General features: G+C 40.3%; 1 protein-coding gene and 1 long non-coding RNA gene across 3 annotated transcripts in view; one reads left to right on the forward strand and one right to left on the reverse strand.

The window, feature by feature from the left end:
* Window positions 1-19,221, reverse strand: part of LOC117949144 — a 21,191-nt gene extending 1,970 nt beyond the window's left edge. The window contains exons 1-2 of the long non-coding RNA XR_004657631.1: window positions 19,141-19,221; window positions 13,269-13,274 (exon numbers count right to left, since the gene is read on the reverse strand). This is a non-coding gene — a long non-coding RNA (uncharacterized LOC117949144). The remainder of the gene's footprint in view (window positions 1-13,268; window positions 13,275-19,140) is intronic.
* The window catches only part of syt12 (synaptotagmin XII), a 24,753-nt gene continuing 7,130 nt past the window's right edge, over window positions 3,298-20,920 (forward strand). For both annotated transcript variants that reach the window (XR_004657630.1, XM_034879181.1), the window contains exons 1-4: window positions 3,298-3,767; window positions 16,205-16,265; window positions 16,969-17,162; window positions 18,249-18,653. Coding sequence is in view for 1 of the 2 variants with exons in the window: in XM_034879181.1 (XP_034735072.1) it covers window positions 16,220-16,265; window positions 16,969-17,162; window positions 18,249-18,653 (645 nt within the window). In the remaining variant the exon portion in view is untranslated. The remainder of the gene's footprint in view (window positions 3,768-16,204; window positions 16,266-16,968; window positions 17,163-18,248; window positions 18,654-20,920) is intronic.

Below are 20,920 nucleotides of genomic sequence, written 5' to 3' on the forward strand. Positions count from 1 at the left end.
GAAAAAGGCTGCAATGAAACAAAGAGTGAAAAATTTAAAGGGGTCTGAATACTTTCCGTACCCACTGTATATATAACCTTTATCTATTTTAATCCACACACTATTTTGTCAAGTTCGGTGCACCTCTATTTCTGTCTTTAGAGAGTCTAACGATATAATTCATTCATTTGTAAAGCTTTACTTGACTTTCTTCAACCTGCTCGTTTTGGGGGGAAGAAAAAAACGATTAGTTATCACTGTCCTAAACAAAGGATACATGAAAAATAACCTATTCTTCAATCCACATGGTAAAGAGCATTAATGTGCAGAACAATGTACAGTATTTTTACCCCTCTTGGAAAGGTGTCTGCTTAGGAGATGAACCACTTTGAAAAGAGGCTGAAGGATGTCTTTTGAACGCACCATTAAAACACAGCATTCATCAACTGTACGGCCTGTGGCGAATATTGTTTTTGTCTCTTTGCATTGTTAATTGCCACTGAACAGAAAAATACCGAAGCTCTCTAAGGCTTTCTATTAATATGTGTACAGTTTATCTCCTGGCCTGCCAACATTTCTTGTTGATCAAATTAACCAACAGTAACAGAACAATAAATATATGTTTTTATACACTTTGTGACATTGTGTTATTGCTGTTGTGGTGGGCATGATTTCATCCTCCAGGAGAGAATAATGACTTTATAGGAACTGGACAGATTATAAAAGGAAGGAGTTTCAACTAGTGGTTCTGTACGTGAGTAAATTAAATCTGAATATTTCGTGATGGATGTTTTTTTTTTAAGTTTTTTTTTTAAGTCTAATTCACTACCACAGTTCATTTTTAGGAGGTTTGTGTAGTGAAACCCTTTATTTTAAGTCAATTTGGACCTGGACTGATGCTACAGATTTCATCAGTAAAATAAGAACCATCCTGAAGCCCTGGGCTGATAATGAGCCTTTGAATTATTTACAGCGGCCATACTAAAACTGGAAACATTCCTCTTCTCAAGGGTTTGGAACATCAACCAATGCCCTGGGAATTTTTTTTTTTAAACTTCAGAAACCTGCAATAAAATTATTACGTAAAACTAGCAGGTCTTATATTCCTTTGCTGGCATATCTCAAAGTAGCCCATGTATCTTAAAGATGGGGAGCCCAGAGAGTTATTTAGTTTTATATTAGATTTAAGATTTAAAGATACTTTCTGATTTAGTTATAGTGCCCAACAGCTACCCTTAAGCACAACATTTCTTACCAGCTCACTATTGGCCAGTGAAACTAGCAAACTACAGTTGAGCATCTATAAAATACATGATACAAGAAATGTCAGTAACATTTCTTGTACATTTTTTTGAATACAAACTTGAGTGGCTAGAAATCACTCTTTAAGCCACTTGACAACACCATGAATTTTGCAACACATGTATGAGTCACACAGGCTCAGTAAAGGGTGTTTTGTACATTGCTTGTGTTGGAACAGAAGGTATTTCTGTGCTAACATCACTACAGTAGCTCCACCACCAGATGGAGACATTTAAAAGGCCAAGAAAAACGCAGAATGCACTGAGCCTCAAACTATTCCACTGTTTGCTATAACATTATCACATTGACCTCGGTGTGGGTGAGTGTGAAGACACGCTGTATGGATTTTGCGGGATAAAAAGGAAAAAAATTTGAAAAGTTTTACTCATGTTCGTCATTGAAAAAGGGGAAATGAGGGGTCTCACAGATGTGTGTTTTATGTGGATTATTGGGATGCTCTGTTTCTGTTTTTTCAGATTTAGTGTATTTCACGTAGCCACGTCCGGCAAATTACCGCAAGTAGAGTTCTGCAGAGAGAGGTTTTTTTTATCAGACAGTACTGCTGTTGGCAAACAAAGTTGATTTTAAATCTCATTATTCCTGTTCATCATGCTCTGTTTGTTTCTCTGTCTTCATCTGCCATCCAAAGTCACAGCGCAGCTGAGAGCGTGGCCAGAGCAAAGTATATCTGCTGTGCTGCATTTGATCGAAGTGTAAACATCAATTACCTGACCCTTGCAGACCTTGACTCTGCAGAAATTGGAAAAATAATGAGGAATAAAACGTGTTGCTCACTACTCCTTATGATATCTACTATAATCATGTACGGTGTTGGTGTTGTGCATCTCTTCCAGGACCCAATGGGAATGCCTTACTATGAAATCCACTTCCTTAAGCTGTGGTGAGTATTTCCTGTTGTTGTTGTTATCGTTGTGTTCATCAGTCTGGTTCCAGAGCGAAGCTCCAGTAGGTTTATTACCTGTAATGTGATGCCATTCACTTAATCAGTAATCGGGTTGAATGAGGTCAAAGCAGGCCAAGCTTGGGGCCGGGGTCCCTGTACGGGGCTGAAGGAGCTTCTCAGTTGGTAACAGGGAAATAACTATTACCATCTGTTATATAAAAGTAACTTAGTGATATTGTCCTTGGGTAGGAAAGTAAAGTATACATCAAAATGGAATTGTTTCAATTTCTATTTCAAGTTCTGTGTGTTAAAGATGCAATAAATGCTTGTCATAGTGTAGATGGAATAATAACAACAGGTTGAGGATGATAGTTCCTTCTGACTAGTACAACCGCTTACCAGTCTGAAAAACTTTGATTGTGCATCATATTTTATCAACTAAATAAACATTTAACATGCAAAACTGTATTTATCCAAGCAGCGTAATAAGATGGCAGACAAATAAAAATAGAAGGCCCTTAGTACATAATAAGTACACTTTTGTCTTGTGTCTATCCTTCAATAACTAACTTGCTTTGACTACTTATCTGTAACGCAATAGTACATTATTTATTAACATATACAAATATAACAAACCCTTAACAAAACCTTAATTTAATAACCTGACTTTACTAGCCTTGCACTGCATAGCACCAGGGCGAGGAGTAGTAGTTTGATTTACTGGGAATTGATGATGTGATAATGAATTTAGATGAGTGTTTTGCTATCAGAGGTGTGATCACTGCACCCTGCCCACCTCCAGTATAGACAGTTATGTAATCCCACACTGAATCATCCCTGACAGATGAAACGATGAAGGAGAAGAGAGAAAGAGATTTGTTCTTGGGACCCCAGGAAGGTCTAGTGGGAGTCATTTTGAGGAGGCATGATGATAAGAGTATGTTTGTGTGTGTGTGTGTGAGGGGGGGGAATCCTGAACTACACTTACACCTCCCATCCCATCCTCCCCCCAGTGCGACTGTTGCATAACACCCCTGTGTGTGTGTGTGTGTGTGTGTGTGTGTGTGTGTGTGTGTGTGTGTGTGTGTGTGTGTGTGTGTGTGTGTGTGTGTGTGTGTGTAAGAAGGAGGAGGCGGTGGTCTTGTTATTGAGCGGCCCAGCGGTGTAAGTTGCGCTGCAGGGGAGGGACTTTCTCTCTGCAGTCAGCCGGTCAGGGGTTAGGTGCTGCTCATACAGAAAATGCCTCTGGTAGCAGCTTTTTATACTCTAGCGGACAGCGGCACTGAAACAGACGTACACCTCCGAGTGGAAGACAGATCCTCCTCCTCGTCTTCATCACCCTTTTGCTCATCTTCCTCCTCCAGTTGGCCGCGTCTGAAAGCTTGTGGATGCGCTGAGACGGAAGGAGTGTAAACGCCGTTTCCCTCCCCTACACCGCCTCCGGGATACATAGACCGGACCGGCACCGGTGTCATTGGATGGAGAGAGGCGCTTGAAGAAGGGAGAGCGGTGGAGTTGGTCTACCCCCCTCTTCCTCCTCCTCCTCCTCCTTCTTCCCTACTGCACCAAAAGAAAACTCCGGGTAAGAAATACGTGCTAACTCAGGCCATTTGGCCCCATCAACCACCTGCCATTTGCCGCTGCGCTCCTGCACTCCTCATGGCATAATTTGGGACTGACATGCGTCTTTTTTTCTCTCTCTTCCTTGCTCCTTTGTTGACAGTAAATGGATTAACGGTAATTTAAAGCGTGTGAGGCATTAGCTGCGCGTGTGAATGCCTCTCAGCAGACGGGATGGCAGGCATCGCTGGCTCGGCGTTTCCGCGACTCCAAATCATTTCTCTCAGTCGAAACAAATTTTAGTTGGCATCGCAAGTTCACCTGAACTGGGAGCAGGTTGTTGGCTGTGGGAGTGATCGGCGGCTTGAGGGGTTAAAGGGATAAAAACAGATGGCCCCCCGAGCAGCAGGAGCTGTCCATTCAGCACCACTCTGCTGGACTCTAACCTTAGCCTTTAAAACTTCGTGCTGGTTTGATGAGCAGTTTTAGATCCATGAAAAGTCAGGTTCCTTTGCTCTGCTTTCAGAGCTGCAATTAATATTTATGCAACACTTTTGAAACCCATTTTAAGACTTGGTATGATTTGAGGGTCTACGGATCGAGAGCGTAGTATGCTGCACAGTGTGATTTTGGGCTCAATAAATAAAATGCATTTGACTGTATGCTTCAATTTCAATTTTTGATATGAATACATTTAGCCAAAAACCTTTAGTGTTAGATGTGATCCTAACACAAACAGCTGGGTGAGAACTTTGCCCCAATGAACTGCATTACAATAAGTTAAGTCTGAGTTGGATGTAACGGTATGAAAGTTAACCTCATGGTTATAGTGACCTTCGCGGTTTTCTGCATTATTGTTTTATTTTTAAAAGTATGTTCAACGACTTTAGCAGCAACTTTTTTCCTGCACGTTCTGCAGATCTTCAATCAACTGTCCTCATGTATTCTTATAATTACCAAAATATGCCCATGTTTCATACTCAGTCCTCTTAGAAGGCTGATAAAGGTCCTGAGCGCCGTCATCTCCTCCTTCCGCCATGATTCCCACTTCAAGAAACGTTGTAGGCTACTCGGTGCGCCTGCGCGCCAACTTCAGGAGACTCGGTTGAAGCTGGGAAGGATTAAACAAATGGTTCCCGCACCAATGTAATCCACCGTGATAATAATGGTATTTTAAATAAAAATGGTGATTGTTATCGTCAACATTTTTATCGTGTTTACCGTTATACAGTTAATCATTACATCCCTAGTCTGCGTGTTCAGAGAATAACGCAGATTGAGAATCCACTGTAAGCATTCAGTCAATAGACATTTTTTGGTCAGTGCTTACAAAGTACGGAGTCCTGATTGGTAGTACTCTCAAATTAAACAGTGTTTGCTGGTGTGGCACTTGTTTTCAGGGGTTCACATAGTAGAGCAACAAAAACAATACATTTCAATACATTTTCAATTTCATGCATTTATTAGGAAGTTGACGGAAGAGAGATGACAGGAAATGAGGGTAGAGAAAGATGCAACTAAGATCCCTGTCCTTGTCAAACTGGTTGGGGTTCATTGTTGGTGCTTAACCCCTTTAGACCACCAGGACATCACCTATAATGAAATGTGGATAGTTTTATCATTTCAGGCCTCTATAAACTATTCAAATGAAACTATTTAAAAAGATCACATCCATCTTTGGTTAAATTGCTCATGACATTATGCAACCTATGCAATAAGGGTTTGTGAGTGGACACTGCGTTTTGTTATAAAGGGTCCCAAGCCATAACAGGTTGGGAATCTGTGTCTAGATGAGAGAATAAAGATGCTTGGGTTTTGAATGTTGATTTTGACCCACGTTAATTCTATAAAAATGGTGCAGATAATGGCACCTGAAAATAACAATGTATACTTGTGGGTTTCTATCTTTCAGGCTTTCAGTGGTTTTAGATCATGTGGATGTCTGGAACTTTTGGAGCTATAGTCCTATTTACTGGAAATAAAGTTTTCCTCTAACACTTTCTTGGCTTTCTAGACGTCCAGTCTAAAGCCGCCCGTCCTGATTATTTTTTTTACCTCTTGGCTTCCTTTCTGTGTTCCATCTCAAAAATGAAAGGTGTACTGATTACGTGGAAAGGCTTTTTCATCAATTGACAGTAAAAAGATGTGTGGGAGTAGACTCTCAGCCTGTCAAAGCTGCGATTTTAAGACAATGAAGCACATTCAAATCCCAAAAGAGGAACATTCACCTGAACCCCCCTCCCTCCCTTCTCCAGCTCTTTGAGTGTGTATGCTTTCTAATGATGCTGGAGGTCTGTGTGAAGTGGCTTGGCAGTAAAGCTACAATGACGTGTGTGTGTGCGTGTGTGTGTGTGTGTGTGTGTGTGCGTGTGTGTGTGTGTGTGCGTGTGTGTGCGTGTGTGTGTGTGTGTGTGTGTTTGTGTTTGTGTGTGTGTTTGTCACTGGGCCTCTCGCTCGGCTGAAATACGACCTACTCAGAATTCAATTCCTCCACCAGCACTTGCAATCATCTTAGCCATTCGTTTAACACCAACTCTCTTTCTCGCTCTCTGTCATGGGCTTCCCCTGCTTCCACCACACACACACACACACACACATACACACACACACACACACACACTCTCACACACACACACACACACACACACCACTTTCCTTCTTCCTGTGTCACTGTTGAACCCTTCAGAAGAATAGTGATATTAAATTAAGAAAACTGAAAGCACTTAGATGAACTCTGGAGCAACATGGCTCTGTGGGTCTAATAATATTTCCAGAATAGATCATGTAATAGATTGCCCCACTTTTTGGTGAATGCATGTTGCCAGCGCAGTTTGCTGCCAAATGAAGCTACAGCTCATTTTTCCTGATGCCTGGAAACACAGCAAAATAAAGTCTTGCAAGATTGATCCCATTTATAAGATTGTGACTGCTAGAAGTTCAGAATCAGGCAATAAAGTATACCAATCACACATCTGTATTTTAAATATGAAGCTAGATCTGGTTAGCTGAGCTTAAGACTGGAAGCAGAGAGAAACAACTAACCTGGGTCTGAAGGAAGAGCCCATTAATTTACAATCAACAATTCTTTTTAAAACCATATTAAATTCCAAGTGTAAAAATGACAATTTGCAGTTTTGAAGGGTTTTGTGTACAAGACAATGGCTAAAAGTAGTTTCAGCCATTTGTACCTGAGAGGTGCTGGTAGGAAGATTTTGTTACCTTTTGAGAATTGTTTGGTCTTTGTAAATTATAGAGTTTGCTCTTGTCATACTGTATATGTTAAGTGTCTTGAGATAACTCTTGTTATGATTTGATACTATAAATATAAATATAATTAATTTGATAAAAGACCATAGAATTTCCATTCACCACCACCTTTTTATGCTAAGTTACAAAAAGCTATCCGGCTGCTGGCTCCACACTGTAAAAGATTACTGTAGTTTTTCCAGTAAAATCTTACAATTACCTCTTCTGCTGAAATTTTATAAAGTTTAGCTGTATATCACAATGCATTGTTGATCCAAAATAATTACAGTAGCTGACAGCATGTTTCCACTGTAACATATCGTTAAAGTGGCATTCTGATTGTAAATTATGCATGTATAGTTTAATTCTGTTAATACTGTGTTGCACAAGGCGGTATGAAAGAGAACAATCTGACAACTGAAGAAGAGATGCAACGGTCGCAGTGCTTTACTTTTCCATAACGCAACTTGAATCTGAATCTAAAGTTGAGTTATAATGTTACATTGTGACTAACATAAGAACATAGCTAGCTAACATTAAGTTAACCCAGAGGCCTATGTGTGTTTTGTAACACACCAGATCACCTCAGTAAGCGCCATTGCACGTTAGCTCATTGTAAGAACAACGCTGCTTTATTTGTGTGAGCGACTGTAATTTCACATTATTTTAGCTAAGTTGTGTCACACACCAATAGTCAGCACAAGCTCAGTTTGGATGTTTTCTATTGAAAACATTAAGTGAAACTAAAGCTTTCTAACGTTAGCCTACATTAACTACATTCAAGAACTACAAGAGCATCACATTCCTGACTTATATCTTCACATGGTTTGACTTATTTTAATTTTCCAAAACATGTTTTAGGTTTTTACCTGCTCACCTACAAAATACACTGAACTGAAAATGCATTTTTTTTACTCTTAAAATGAGTTTGCAGTGACGGCACACATTCAGTACATTAATGTTTTAGTAATTTCATTGGTGCAATATCTGTGTGGACAGGCATAAAAATAGTTTGTAATATCACTTCAGTTCCGACGCCCACATCACAGCAGTTTACGAGCTGGGGTGCTAACGTTGTAGCTGATATAAATCCCTTCTGTCCCATCTGTGATTTGAGCATTTCGAAGTAACATCTAACCTATGATGCAGAGTGGAAGCATAAAAACTGCCTTACTGTCCAAAACCTTTGGATCTGACTCTTTGGATCAATTACTTAATAGCGGATCAATAAAACTGTGGTTTGGCTCCAAATCACTGTTCTGCCCTACTTTGGAGAATTTAAGCTTCCACCCCACTCTCACATTACCGAGACTGAATGGACTTTTTTTCCAAAACATTAAGTCAGGTCTGACAGATGTTTTAGTGGCACTAAGTGCTTTCCCTGTACTGTGTTAGCCTGATTGTCAGGTTCTTAAGCTAATAAGTTGTTGGTATAATGAGTTCATAGGATGGGAGTTTTGACACCAGGGCTCCATACTTCAAGACTGCAAAAGTGATGACAAATCAGTGACATGGGGAAAGTCCATCCAGGTGTGGAAATAAGTGGGAAGCCCTCAGCAACTTCTTTAACTACCCTGCTGACTGTGGTTTTATTTGGATGCATCTACATATGTGCAACCATGATTAAGATTATTCTGAGAAATACCATGTGCTCTGTCATAATTTGACAGAATAAAATAAGTTTGGAAAAAAAAAACATTCATTTTACACACCGGTAATTATTCAGCAGTTAATTCAACCAAGCAAGCATTCCGTCTCCATTTGTCAGGTTTGATTGTGGATCTCATCTGTACATTAGCCTTTTCAACATCCTGCTGTTTAATGTGGTTCAGAGTGAAGTCAGCAGTCTTTTTTCTCATAAGCTCATCACACACTGCACAGAGAGCTTTTCTTTGTCTCAGGCAAAGAAAATATTTAAACAGATTTTTGGAGACAAATCACATTCCAGTGACAGCTGTTTAAGTAGCTCTTGACTGAATAATCAAAGTAGACAGAACAAAGACAATTCTCCGCTTGCTGGTACACTCAAAGGCACCATTTCCATTGATTCCATTTTGAGTTAAAGTGAACATATTTTGCAAAGTAGAAATAAAAGATAAAAGATTGATTGAAAATAATCATAAAATTAAAATAAAGTCTAGTCATGAGGAGAATTTTTTTGGAGACATCTTGCAGATCAAGTACGGGTTAAAACATAACCCTCTTAACTCAAGTAAACCCTTTCTTTGTTAGACACGTTAGTGCTGTGGTTCGAAGGATGGCAGCGTCAGAAACTTTCTACAGTCCTTCATGATCCCCAGTGCATGAATACTGACTTTAGTGATCCCCATTTCTTTTGTTTTTAATACATTTTTTATTGAGAATGGTGATGTGTAAACAACTTTACACATCACAGTTTTCTTTTTGTCCCGCCTCCCTACACCTTAACACACACACACACACACACACACAATGTAAGACAATCCAAAACTAAACCAGAAAGTGTACCCCAAACCCAACCCCTACCACCCCAGATCTCTCCTCCCATAAACAAAACGAAAGACTAGAGACGATGATGCTGTACCCATTCGTTAATGAAAGTGTGTGTTTCATCCCATTGTTGATTGTTTTAATGCTGGTGCCATGTATTTGGGCCATGGACCACTCCATCGAAACCATTTCTCAAAGTGAGTTGGCCCATTGCTGCCAGGTTAAGATTTGAGGCGGCTGCCATCTCAAGGCCGACTTTGGTGATCCCCATGACTGGTTGACATTTTTGGTTTTGAGTGAAGGATGTCGACCACTGTTTGATGGATTGCTGTTCAATTTGATATGCATTCACCTCTGTTGACTGTGTCTTGTTTTCACATCCGTTGCAGACATTAAACTTTGAACTTCAGATGGTACTTTAAACACACTTAGCTTACTTTGCATGGCCACTGAATTCGCAAAATATCAATTACCAGAGCGTGAGAATCGCAGGATTGCATAAACAAAAATGAATCTTTTCAGGCTTGAGGCTTGCATTTCTTTCTTAATTACAAGCTAACTAAACCATTCAGCGTCCAGTGAGGAGCTGCTGGCAGCTAACAGCGTGGTTGAGGTGTGTGTGACAACCGTGACTGTTTGCTCAAATCAACAATGGCGGCCGTGATAGACGGATGGTTAACCCAATCATCTGCCAGGTATTTTCTTTTCTTTTTAAAGCATCTGCCCTTTTCCAATCAGTTTACAATGACGCCTACTCAGATGGTTCTATGTCACTATCTGTCGTGTCAGGTTAACATCTAGCAGCCTTTAGGAGTAAAGTAGCCTTACCAAAACAAAGTTTGAGTTCAGTTTTTTTTTTTTTTACTCAGAGTGATTGAGCTGATTGGCTGCAGCGTGCAGGTTCTTCCTGTCTCAGCCGGCGCCACCGCTGACATTTGAAAGCCGGTGCCAGCCGGTGCAATGCTCTTTTTTTTAACCATGCACCAAATGAGCTGTCCAAACCAGAAATTCAAAGTGTAGCTGGCATGGACACAGATACTTGAGGAGGTAGAAGGTTTCAGTGCGGCAGTTAATTTGATTATGAGTCATTGGGCGAGATTAAAAGCAAAGTTGATTGATCAGTTGTTGGGAGAGCGAGCGGACAGGCCTGTGATCCCTTCTGCTTTCTTCTTCTCCTCCCAGCTGCTCTCTGTTTTTCGTTTCCTTTTGAACACAGACACTTATCTTTTATTTATTTTCTCATACCACTTCTTTCTATTATCTTATCCTTGTTTCAGGTCTCTCCTTATCTAACCTCTCATTTCTTCTTTATTTTTTCTCCTTTTTTATTTCTCTCTCTGTGTGCTGGTGTGTGTTTGGACATAAATCAGTCTGTCTATTCTTATTGATTAAACCTGTTTTAACATGCAGCTCCAATAGAGGGGATTGCTTGTTTTCTTTCTTCCTGGCTGTTTGAAGAAGACAGGGGCAGCTATGGCATATTTACACCCAGTGTGCAGAATCTGCTGCGGTCTGAGCAGGCGTGTTGGGTTTGCTGTGTGTGTCTGAGCTGCTTTAGGTTTGGTGGGAGACACAGAGGAGGTTGACTGGTGACTGGTAAATGGTGTCTGTTTCCTTCCTAGTTACAGTGATTTGTGTTGGCGACCCGGCACCAGAACACAAAGAAACCAAAGAAACGTTTTACACTAAGAACTATGAGTCTAAAATACATACTCAATCTTAGAACTATGATTATGATTATATGATTTCTGACAAGAGGAAAACAAGAAAAAGATAAGCAAGAATGAGCACATAGTGCTGCAGATGTTAAAGAACCACTAAGAAATGACCAACACTGCGTCACTGATAGACTTTAAAAAAAGACAGACTTGCATCAACCGAGCATAGTGTTTTACCAGCTGAAAGAGATCTGTACCCGGTTTGTCTTGTCTTGAAGTGGATCATCTCTCACTCTGCTGCAAAGTACAGCAAAAAATAACATTCACATGTTCATATTCTGAGTATAAAGGGTTAAAACACCTTTTAAAAACCGAATGAAACTATATTATTTATGAAAGCTATTCCCATTGAGGTGTTTAAATCAGTTTTTGCTATTCCAATTAATTATAAGAATTGCAAAAACAATGTGCTTGATATTTCAGAGGGGGGGGGGGGGTTATTGCTGTAACTGTATCATGTGCAGTATTGAATTAAATTCATTAACTTGACAAAACAATGTTAAATCAAGCTCCACTTACTACATTTTCTTGATTTTTCAGAGCTTTCATTTCCTCCTGATCAGAAGGTGTTTGCTGAGTTGTCATAGATGACAAACAAATAAAGTTTCAGCTTAAATGATAAATGGCTGCATTTTTAAAGCGATTTTTTCAAAGTAGTTAATAATTTGCCTCTTATTCGCCCAGTAACACAATCACACACTGATGGCAGGGAGTTACAGCACAAGACACTGCACGGCCTAATCATCGGGAGCAATTTGAGGTTCAGTGTCCTCCCCATGGACACTTTTATGTGGACAGTCTTCTTCACTTCTTTTTGTTGGTGAGTATCTTGGCACGTTACCTCCACCTTAGTCTCGCTTTGCCAGACATTCATCCACAGCACTGCGGAGGAGGGTCAGGCTAGTCATATTATATAGTCGTTGTTACATAGCACACTGGGATTGGAGAAAAACATGCTCTGGTTTATTGGCATTTATTTTATCCAATCACAATCATCATACACTTAAAATCGCCTCGTGAAGGAACTTGTTTTGGTGGAACATGTGCGTTCAAAAGTTGTTTAAGTCGTGCAACAGAACACTCAGATTGGACAGATAGTCTAGCTAGCTGTCTAGGAGCAGTTAACCATGGTCCTCATAAATCCACCAGAGTTTAAAAATCCAACACAAAGAAAGTGGAAGCAAACAGGAATTGACAAAAAAATATAAGCATCCGGCGGAATTTCTTGCAACACAGGAGCAATCCCAGAAGGGGAATGTCGAGGATATAGACTACCTCCACCTGTAGATCAGTGAAATAGAATTGTCAGGAATTTGTGTATCCACAGGTTGTCAGGCGACTGTTTTTGAGGTCAAGAGTAAATTATAATGTTCAAATTATTGTTGGGATTATACTGTATTTTGGACCCCAGGAAGAGCACTTGATGACACTGCAAAATACAATGGGGATCCAAATATACATTAGAAAAATTGAAAAGTCTGATTAGTTGTTAGAATAACAAGGCAACAAAGTCAGTTTGGAGGGGCAGTATAACTTACTTCTTGCAGCTTGTGTGTTAGCACCATCCTGTGGTGTTAAGAGGACAAAGGACTGAAGCACCAAACAGTGTTAGAAATGACATTCACATTTCCTTTTTGTTTTAATGTAGCACATTAATTAAGAACAGTACAGTCAGATTCACTGGAACTCCTTTAGTAGGTGTCCTATAACACTTTTTTTATGGACACCCAGCAGCCAATCAGAATTGAGTATTCACCCAGACCATAGTATAACGAGCAGCAACGGTTATAAACAACATTACGTTCTTCCCTGTTTGAAGGCAGCGTGCCAGGGTTCCACCTTAAGGCTGCAAACCAGCAATATCTGCTTGTAATAACCTAATCGGGAGCTACTATTTTAGCCAAGTGTTGCACCTGTGTGACTAGTCACATGACATCCAATTCCTTACATCTACTGCTACAAATTAATAGACTGTGTCTCCTTTTTTTCCAATGTATTTCTATTTGAGGAGAATTCTGCCACCTTAAAGCCACTGAGGAACCAGGGCACCCACGCTACCTCCCAGATTATTCACTTCATCTGTCTGAAACAATAAACTGCTCTCTTCCGCTCTCGTTCTTTCCCTCCCCATCCTTGATCCTGCCTCCTCTTAGGCTTCCTCTAGACCTCCTCTATGTTACCTGTACCCTTGTACAAAGCTGATTTCTATGTTATTTTTTAGTTGTTGTTGTTTTGTTTTGTTTTTTTGTTTTTTTGGGGGGGGGGGGGTCGGCACTTCCTTCTCTGCAAAAGATTCACAATGCCTTACAAATGCCATATCAGCAGATGTCAGTGGGCCCTGCACTGCGTCAGCCACTTTAATTGGCCTGCATGGCTGTGGTCCGCAAAGCGCTCATCAGAATTGAATAGCCCCCAACCCCCCCCCCTTCCCAGCCTTTTTCTATATCATTAGTGTAATGCTCCCATTTCTCCTGAGCAACTGACATATGGGGAGATTCCAACAAGCGGGGGTGCAGGAGGGGAGGTTGGGTAGAGGAATGAGTCACCCGGCTTCGTCCATCGCTTCTATTATTTTTGTTTTGCGGAGGAAGACAAAGGGGGAGCAGAAAAATACTTTTTTCTTTTTGCTCTTGAAAAACAGGACCTGCTGCTATTTCTTTGACAAATAACCATGTAAACTGGACCCCAAAATCCACTTTTTCATCTTTCGCAGTCCTTGCAGTTACAGTCGAATTGAAGTATATGCTCACGCAGGAACAGTACTAATGTCTGAAAATCAATGTGTGTCGGGAGCTCAACATACTGTATAATTATTTAAGATATTTACAGATGTATTTTATTGCTGTCTAAAATATGCCCTCAATCTTTCCCAAGTCTTTCAACATGAACTAGAGTAAACATAGCCAGATGTGCGTCTGCTCTCATTGGAAAACAGCAGCATCAGCAGCATTAGTAATTAGATTTAAAACCACCTAGGTTTAGGTTTTTACTGACATGCAAAGTCTTGAACCATAACTAGCCAAGGACGGGCCGATAGCTCAGTTGGTATGTTGTTTTGTATCTCGTTCCACCTCTCTCTCCCCTTTCATGTCTTCAGCTGTCCTAATGTAAAGTAAAAAATAAAAAATAAAGGCTGAAAATGCCCCAAAAATATCTTGAAAAAAAAAGAAGACTAGCAAAGACAAAAGTAAGATGATTTTGCCATATACCCACCAAACCTGGAAGGGAGGAAGTTGAGGTGGATGATTGTCTTTGTCTGCTGGCTTGTATGGAGAGGAGGAAAAAAAACTAGTGCATTTTTTCCAAACAACAATTGTAAAATGTCTTCTGTAATATTGATAATTTTTTTCTTAAGCATCTGAATTTACATCTCGTCTCTAACCAACAGTTGTTTCCTTAAAAGAGACATCCACTGTTGTTACACAACAGAGTCTGTTTACAGGTTTTGAGGAGTTCTACTAAAAAGGTGAATGAAGCCATTAGTGTCCCCAGAGCTAGCTGTGCAAAGTCTGATTAATTGTAGTCAGTTGGGGCTGAGGAGTACAAGTTTGAAAACTAAAAATAAACTGGGGGTGTGCAGTTAGAAAAAATGTATTGTTCCAGGCCTCTACAGCCCGCTTCTCATTTTGCTAAAGCAGCTCAAGGCAACATTAGCCACTACTAGCCTAACACAGCTGAATCTCTGACCAAACTGTCAGAAGTTGAGTTGAATTGTGGGTAATCTTGCATTGCCAGACCTTCCTCCACAGCGCTGCGGAGGTAGATCATGGAAAGTTGTGGATATAGACAACATTGTGGGTTATGTAGAAGCAAGGTTTTAACAAGCTAAGTATCTGTGAAATTAAAATGACCATATCTCTGCTTCTGCTTTTAAACCATGAATTGAACTGCAGTATGAGTGAATTACACCTTTAAACCATTGTCACTATCTTTCCTTAACCTTAAACAAAGTAGTTCTAATCGACTAAACCTAACCAAGCCTTAACCAAAAAAACACTTGTTTATGTAATTATGTGGTATCAACCTGTTTTAGCCAAAACCTGCAGTTTTCATTTGAACTGATCACCTCGGCAGGTGAGTTCACTGGTTTTCCCTTTACTTGAAGGAGTGTTGTTCAGCTTGTGGAGTCTTTGGTTGGCAAAAAAAAACAAGTCCTGTAAACTGACCCAGAGCAAAAATGTACCAAGAGTCCGGACATCTCTTGTCATGAATATGTTATTGTGCAGGTACCCCTTTCCTGTTCATGTAGCTGAAGCAACAGTAGATGTCAGGAGTTGTTAGGTCCCCACAGTACATCTTGCCCTGTGGTCCAAAAAGCAGCTTAAAGGACAATTCCGGTGCAAAATGAACCTAGGGGTCAATAACACATGGGTACCAAGTGGACCGTTCTCTAGGAAATTAAATTTAATGCTTATCGAATGTGACCAGTTATAGCCAAAACCTCTTATTAGCGTGTAACGCTAGTAGTCGGGGCACTGGTATAGTAAAAAGAAATCGCTATTTATACCAAAATAAATATTCAAAATAGCACCACACTTCCATAGTAGCATAATGATAGTCCTTTCGTGTGAACTGAAGCTTTGAGAACTTTGTAAGTTTACAGACTGTTTACACCGTGTTTGTGTCCTTTAATTCAGCCATGTTCACTCTAATTCATGTTAGAGGCAAAATATTTAGATTGAGAGGTTATAAGGACCGCGACCCGATACCGGATAAGCGGTCGAAGATGGATGGATGGATGGATGGTTATAAGGATGGATGTTTTTAAAATGTTTTTTACTTGAAAAGGTTGAAAACTTAATTTCATTTTGCAAAACAGTACCAGTATATTTCAGAGGAAAAATAACTTGATTTTTATAGTGGATGATGAACCAAAATGCCATTTTGAATTAATTCTGTTTTTCTTTGTGTAGTTTGTTCAAATATCAAATCTGGCAACAATCTGACTCAAGAACGTTATGGCCTCTGACATCAAAAGGCACTCGAATAGATTTTATGTTTGGATGTTTTTTGTTTGTTTTTTCAGGCTGGCTGCAGCACCATGTCCTCCGCTCAAAGTGGGGATATATCAGGCTACCATCTAAGTGGTGAGTGGACAGTTCCAGCATATTGCTTTACTATTTTCTTTTTCTGCATGAGTATCTAATGCTTTAGTGGATTAATGCTTATGATTCTATCCAGAGTGTTGATGTATGTGACGCTGTTTGTGTTTTTATTCTGTGGTCTATTGTTTGACAGCTATTGTCACCTTTTTACACAAGATTTAAACTCCACCGGCCTCGTCTCTTGCTGAAGGCCTTGCTTTTTTACCTTCCCTATAATTGGCTTATTTCTTGTGTTAAAAAGAACAGATAAAGCTGTCAAAGTCCTCCCACGGAAGCAATTCATCTTCAGAAAGCCAGCTTGGCACGTCCTCATAATCCCTCTCTGAAGGAGATGCTCTGACGTTTAATTTAGCGCGGCCATTTTAATTTGTCTGTCATTTTGTCCCAAACTATTGTCTGATTTACATAAAACTTTATGCATCCCAAATGCTCCCAAAGTATTCCCAATTTTCAGTGCTACTGTAAATAACAAGGCCTGAAAGAGTGGCTGACTGTGCTGAAGATTGGGAGCTTATCAGTTTCCTACTGGTCTTAACATAAAAAGCCTTTCTCTCTGTTTTTCCTAAACTGTGCACGTCCACCAGTGATCAAACACCCCCATCAAATATAAAATAGGGACAGTTATTAGGCCAAATATTATGCTACCAATGCTGAAATGGAAGGACTTGATTTGTGTCTGTTTCAGTGGTGCGCAACCCGCCTGGCTGGGAGGTGGGGATCTACCTGGTGGGCTTCTTCGTGCTACTTGCCATGGCCGGGCTTAACATCTGGAAGTTGTGGAAATCTGGAACGTTCCCTGCACCGTCTCCATTCCCTAACTTTGACTATCGATATCTGCAAGAAAAATATGGAACCTCCTTTTCAGAAGTCAGACAAAAGGTACATTTTACATGTTGTGCACAAAATATACCTATATTTAAAAAAAACAGGGAGGCAAGAAGTTTAGGGAAGTTGCAGTTAGAAGCAAAATCAACCAGCGTCTACACTTGGAGCAAGTGGGGAGCAATCATGTTGCCCAGAAGGTTGAGAGCCTGCAGGTTTTTCTTTCCAAGTTTTCAGTGTCTTGGGCCTCAATAGCACATGATTGGCTATCTCTATTATTAAAATTTCTTATTACAATTTCGGTCTTATTTTTGTAAGTGTGACCATTGTATCTATCGGTTATGATGATATGCACTAACCAATGTCATATCTGAGACCTGGGAAGACGGCAACATTACCAAAACAAAGATTAACAGTACTAGTAAACTGACTAGTAACTGACTAGTAAACACTGAGTAATGATGTCATCAATCATCTTTGTTTTCTCCTCCAAATTACTTTGGCTAACCTGATCATCTGACATGTTTTTTGCCCATTTCGACCTCTTGTTAGCAACGTCACTGTGTTAACCAGATCTCAGCAGTTGCTTTGGAGAGTGTAATTTTTATGACAGCAATAATGGTAAAAACTAGAAAGGGTGGACACGAGTTAGGTAAAAGCAACTATTGTAAAAAATAATGTGAAAGGCGTTGCTCATAGTGATGAACCTACAGGGAGTCATCACCTGAATCTGCAGCTCCGCTCACAGAGCTTTACAGTGAGTTTCATTTAATTTTTTTAAATGTCCATGTGCGGCTCGTAAATCTCATCAGCGTCAGTGAGCCAACAAGCATGCAGCATGCTTCTACCTATCGAAGATAAATATGCTGGCGATTGGCTGTCAAACATTACACGTTGTAAAAGGCATGCAGGTACATGAAAAAGATTTGCGTAGTAACGTGTAATGTTGTACTTAAAAAAAAAATGGATTTCATGAAATTGGTTTCGAAATATGTATCGTTATCACCGGTATGAAAGTCACGGTATGGGTATCGGTATCGATACAGTTATTGGCACTTTTTGAACATACCTAGCTCACTGTGAGTTTTCTATCTCAGTACTTTTTAAAATGTTCTTCATCCCTTACTTAATTACTCCTTGAAGCGAGTCGCTGCCAACAACCACCGGCGGACCTCTGCCACTTCCAGCCGCAAGCCCAGCCTGGCCCTCTGTGACACCCCGGACGCCTTCAGGGACCTGGGCCACCTGGAGCTGATGAGCCGGGAGTTGGACCCGACAGGCATGGCTCAGCTCCACCGGTCCATCTCCACCGACTCACTCAGCTCCATTTCCTCCATCGCAAACAACTTCGGCCACGACTTCACCGTTGGCCAGCTGGAGGTAACGCTCGAGTTTGAGCAGTCCAGACAACCGGGTCAGGGGGCGGGCGTGCTCCACATCGCTCTGCACCAGGGCAAAGACCTGCTGGAGAGGGAGGAAGGAGACTTCCCCGGCTGCTTCATCAGAGTCTCCCTGGGGCCAGAGGATCTCAATGTGGGAGTCACAAGGGTAAGGAAGCCGTTGTCTTTTTGTGCACATACAAATATGTGTGTCTTGATTAACAGGAAAAAACACTGAAGGGATTTTATGTGGTTTTCCTCAGTGTGTGGAGCTACATGCACTTGAGTGTGAATGCTTAACATTGAAAATAGTAGTTGTGTCTCTTTGAATATTAAAATCTAAAATGAGTTAGAGGTCAGTTATGCTGAGCAGAAAATTACGCACCAAGAAACACAGCAGTGCGCGAGGAATAAGGTAGTCAAGAGGAATACTGCTAGCAAGTTAACATTATAGAAAATAAAAAAAAAAAATCTGCTTTGCAGATGGAATAAAATACATTCAAGACTTTTGTTAGACCTCATGGATAGACACCATGGTCCGTATCGTGCTCCGGCATAGCGCGGTGCAAAACCCAACGCAAGCGTATTTGCTGTTTTAAGACCATACAGCGCCCACGTTGTTTGAATAGCAACTGCACCTGCGCCCACCTTTGCACCCATGGGCGTGCTGGTCTTACATGAGGTGTGTGCAGGTGAATTCTTGGGGTGTTGCTATCTTGAGGCATCAGGAAGTGATCGAGTAACTAGCAAAAGTGGATTTGGACACGCCCTAAACGCACCTGGGCCATTCGCTTCACGGCATGCGCTTTTAGATTCTTAAAATGGCGTCCGATATGTATGTATAATAATGTGTTGGCTATCTGTACCAACTTTGATGATTTACATCTTATAGACAGTTTATACAGAGATATTGCAGACCGGACAAAATTGATGGACAGACCACTAGCATGGCTAAAAATAGCCATTGCAAGGGCACATTGATTGTTTTGTCCCACCAACAGTCCAAAACTCAAAGATGAAAAAAAAAATGATACAGCAAATTCACACTACAGAGTGTGTTTGTAAGTGTGAATACATGTGCAACATGGCTATTATGTCGATGTTAAACAAACGCATTGTTAGTTTGTTTCTGTTTCAAATATTCTTTGAGGATTAAAGAATTATTTAATTTCATCGTTAGAGACTTTCAGCATAGGCTAACTGCCACCATACTACTAATGGGGCTAAGATTCAGGACTGAGGGGGAAGACAAGCTTCTCAGATAATTAATTAGCTGTTAAGCCATGATGATAAACTCAGGCAAAGGACTGAGGATAAAAGTGGCTCCTGAAGTTAAGGGAAAGCAGTGAGACTGTCACGTCTGAAGCTGTTACACTCAGGGGGCAGCTTTGGCCCCCTTGAACTGTGTTGAAGATTTTAGCCGTGGCTGAATTTTACAGAGACAGCGATATGTCCCACAGGGTAAGAGGCGCTTGATCCTGCAGCTTGACAAGGCAATTCCTTTCTGTCTGACGGAGGAGCCCATTTCATTTACTTGAGTGGCGAGCCCCCTGGGAGCTGGACGTAGTCAGGAAGGCCAATTTCACATCCTTTGCCTTCATCAGGAATAGATGTGAATGACTTTCAGTTCCCTCACTCTGAAATGTAACCTGTAACTTTGTTTTACCGGCATTTGATGTTATAATGGTGATAATATTTACTATGCTATATTACAATGACATTTATAACAATCCTTACAACAAGAAGTGATTCATTTTCAGTTCACTCAGTTTAAATATTAATGATGATGCCGCAAATCACAATATAATATAGATGAGTGGTGATAAGATAAAAGGGTTGTTTTATATGACAATATATAGGCCTACCATGAGACAATATAAACCATATTATCTCGTTACTAGTTAAGCTAAGTCAACATTTTTAAGTTAGTATGTAAGTAACTAGCTAATAATTGACAGAAAGGCATACAGTTTGAGTTATTTCAGCCAGTGCATATACCTCTGTTTATTTCCTGTTTTCCAGTGAAGTCCATACTAGTCGAAACACTCGTATCTGTCACATCTACTGCAGTCAAATTTGCTGTGTGTTCACTCGGAAAGGAATAACTGCACATGGCGAGGCACATGTAATGACATTTGTAGCATGTTTAGAGGCTAAAAACATGTTTAAAACTTGCCCTGTTCAAGTCTGTTGAGTGTTAACGCTAGCAGGTTAATAACTTGGTGTGGGCAGCACAAATCTTTTTTGTTTTCTCTCTACTGACAGCACTCCAAATTTACAAACAACAGATACATGTTGAAATTGACTGGAATTCTCCTTTAATCTAAAATAAATATTATAGCCTCTATTAAGTTATGTTTTAATTTTTCTTAGTGTCTCATAATTTGCTTGTATTCTTGTTGTGCATATTTTTTATTTCATTTTCCTGGCAGAAAT

Source organism: Etheostoma cragini, chromosome 8, assembly GCF_013103735.1.
Source record: "Etheostoma cragini isolate CJK2018 chromosome 8, CSU_Ecrag_1.0, whole genome shotgun sequence".
NCBI lineage: Eukaryota > Metazoa > Chordata > Actinopteri > Perciformes > Percidae > Etheostoma > Etheostoma cragini.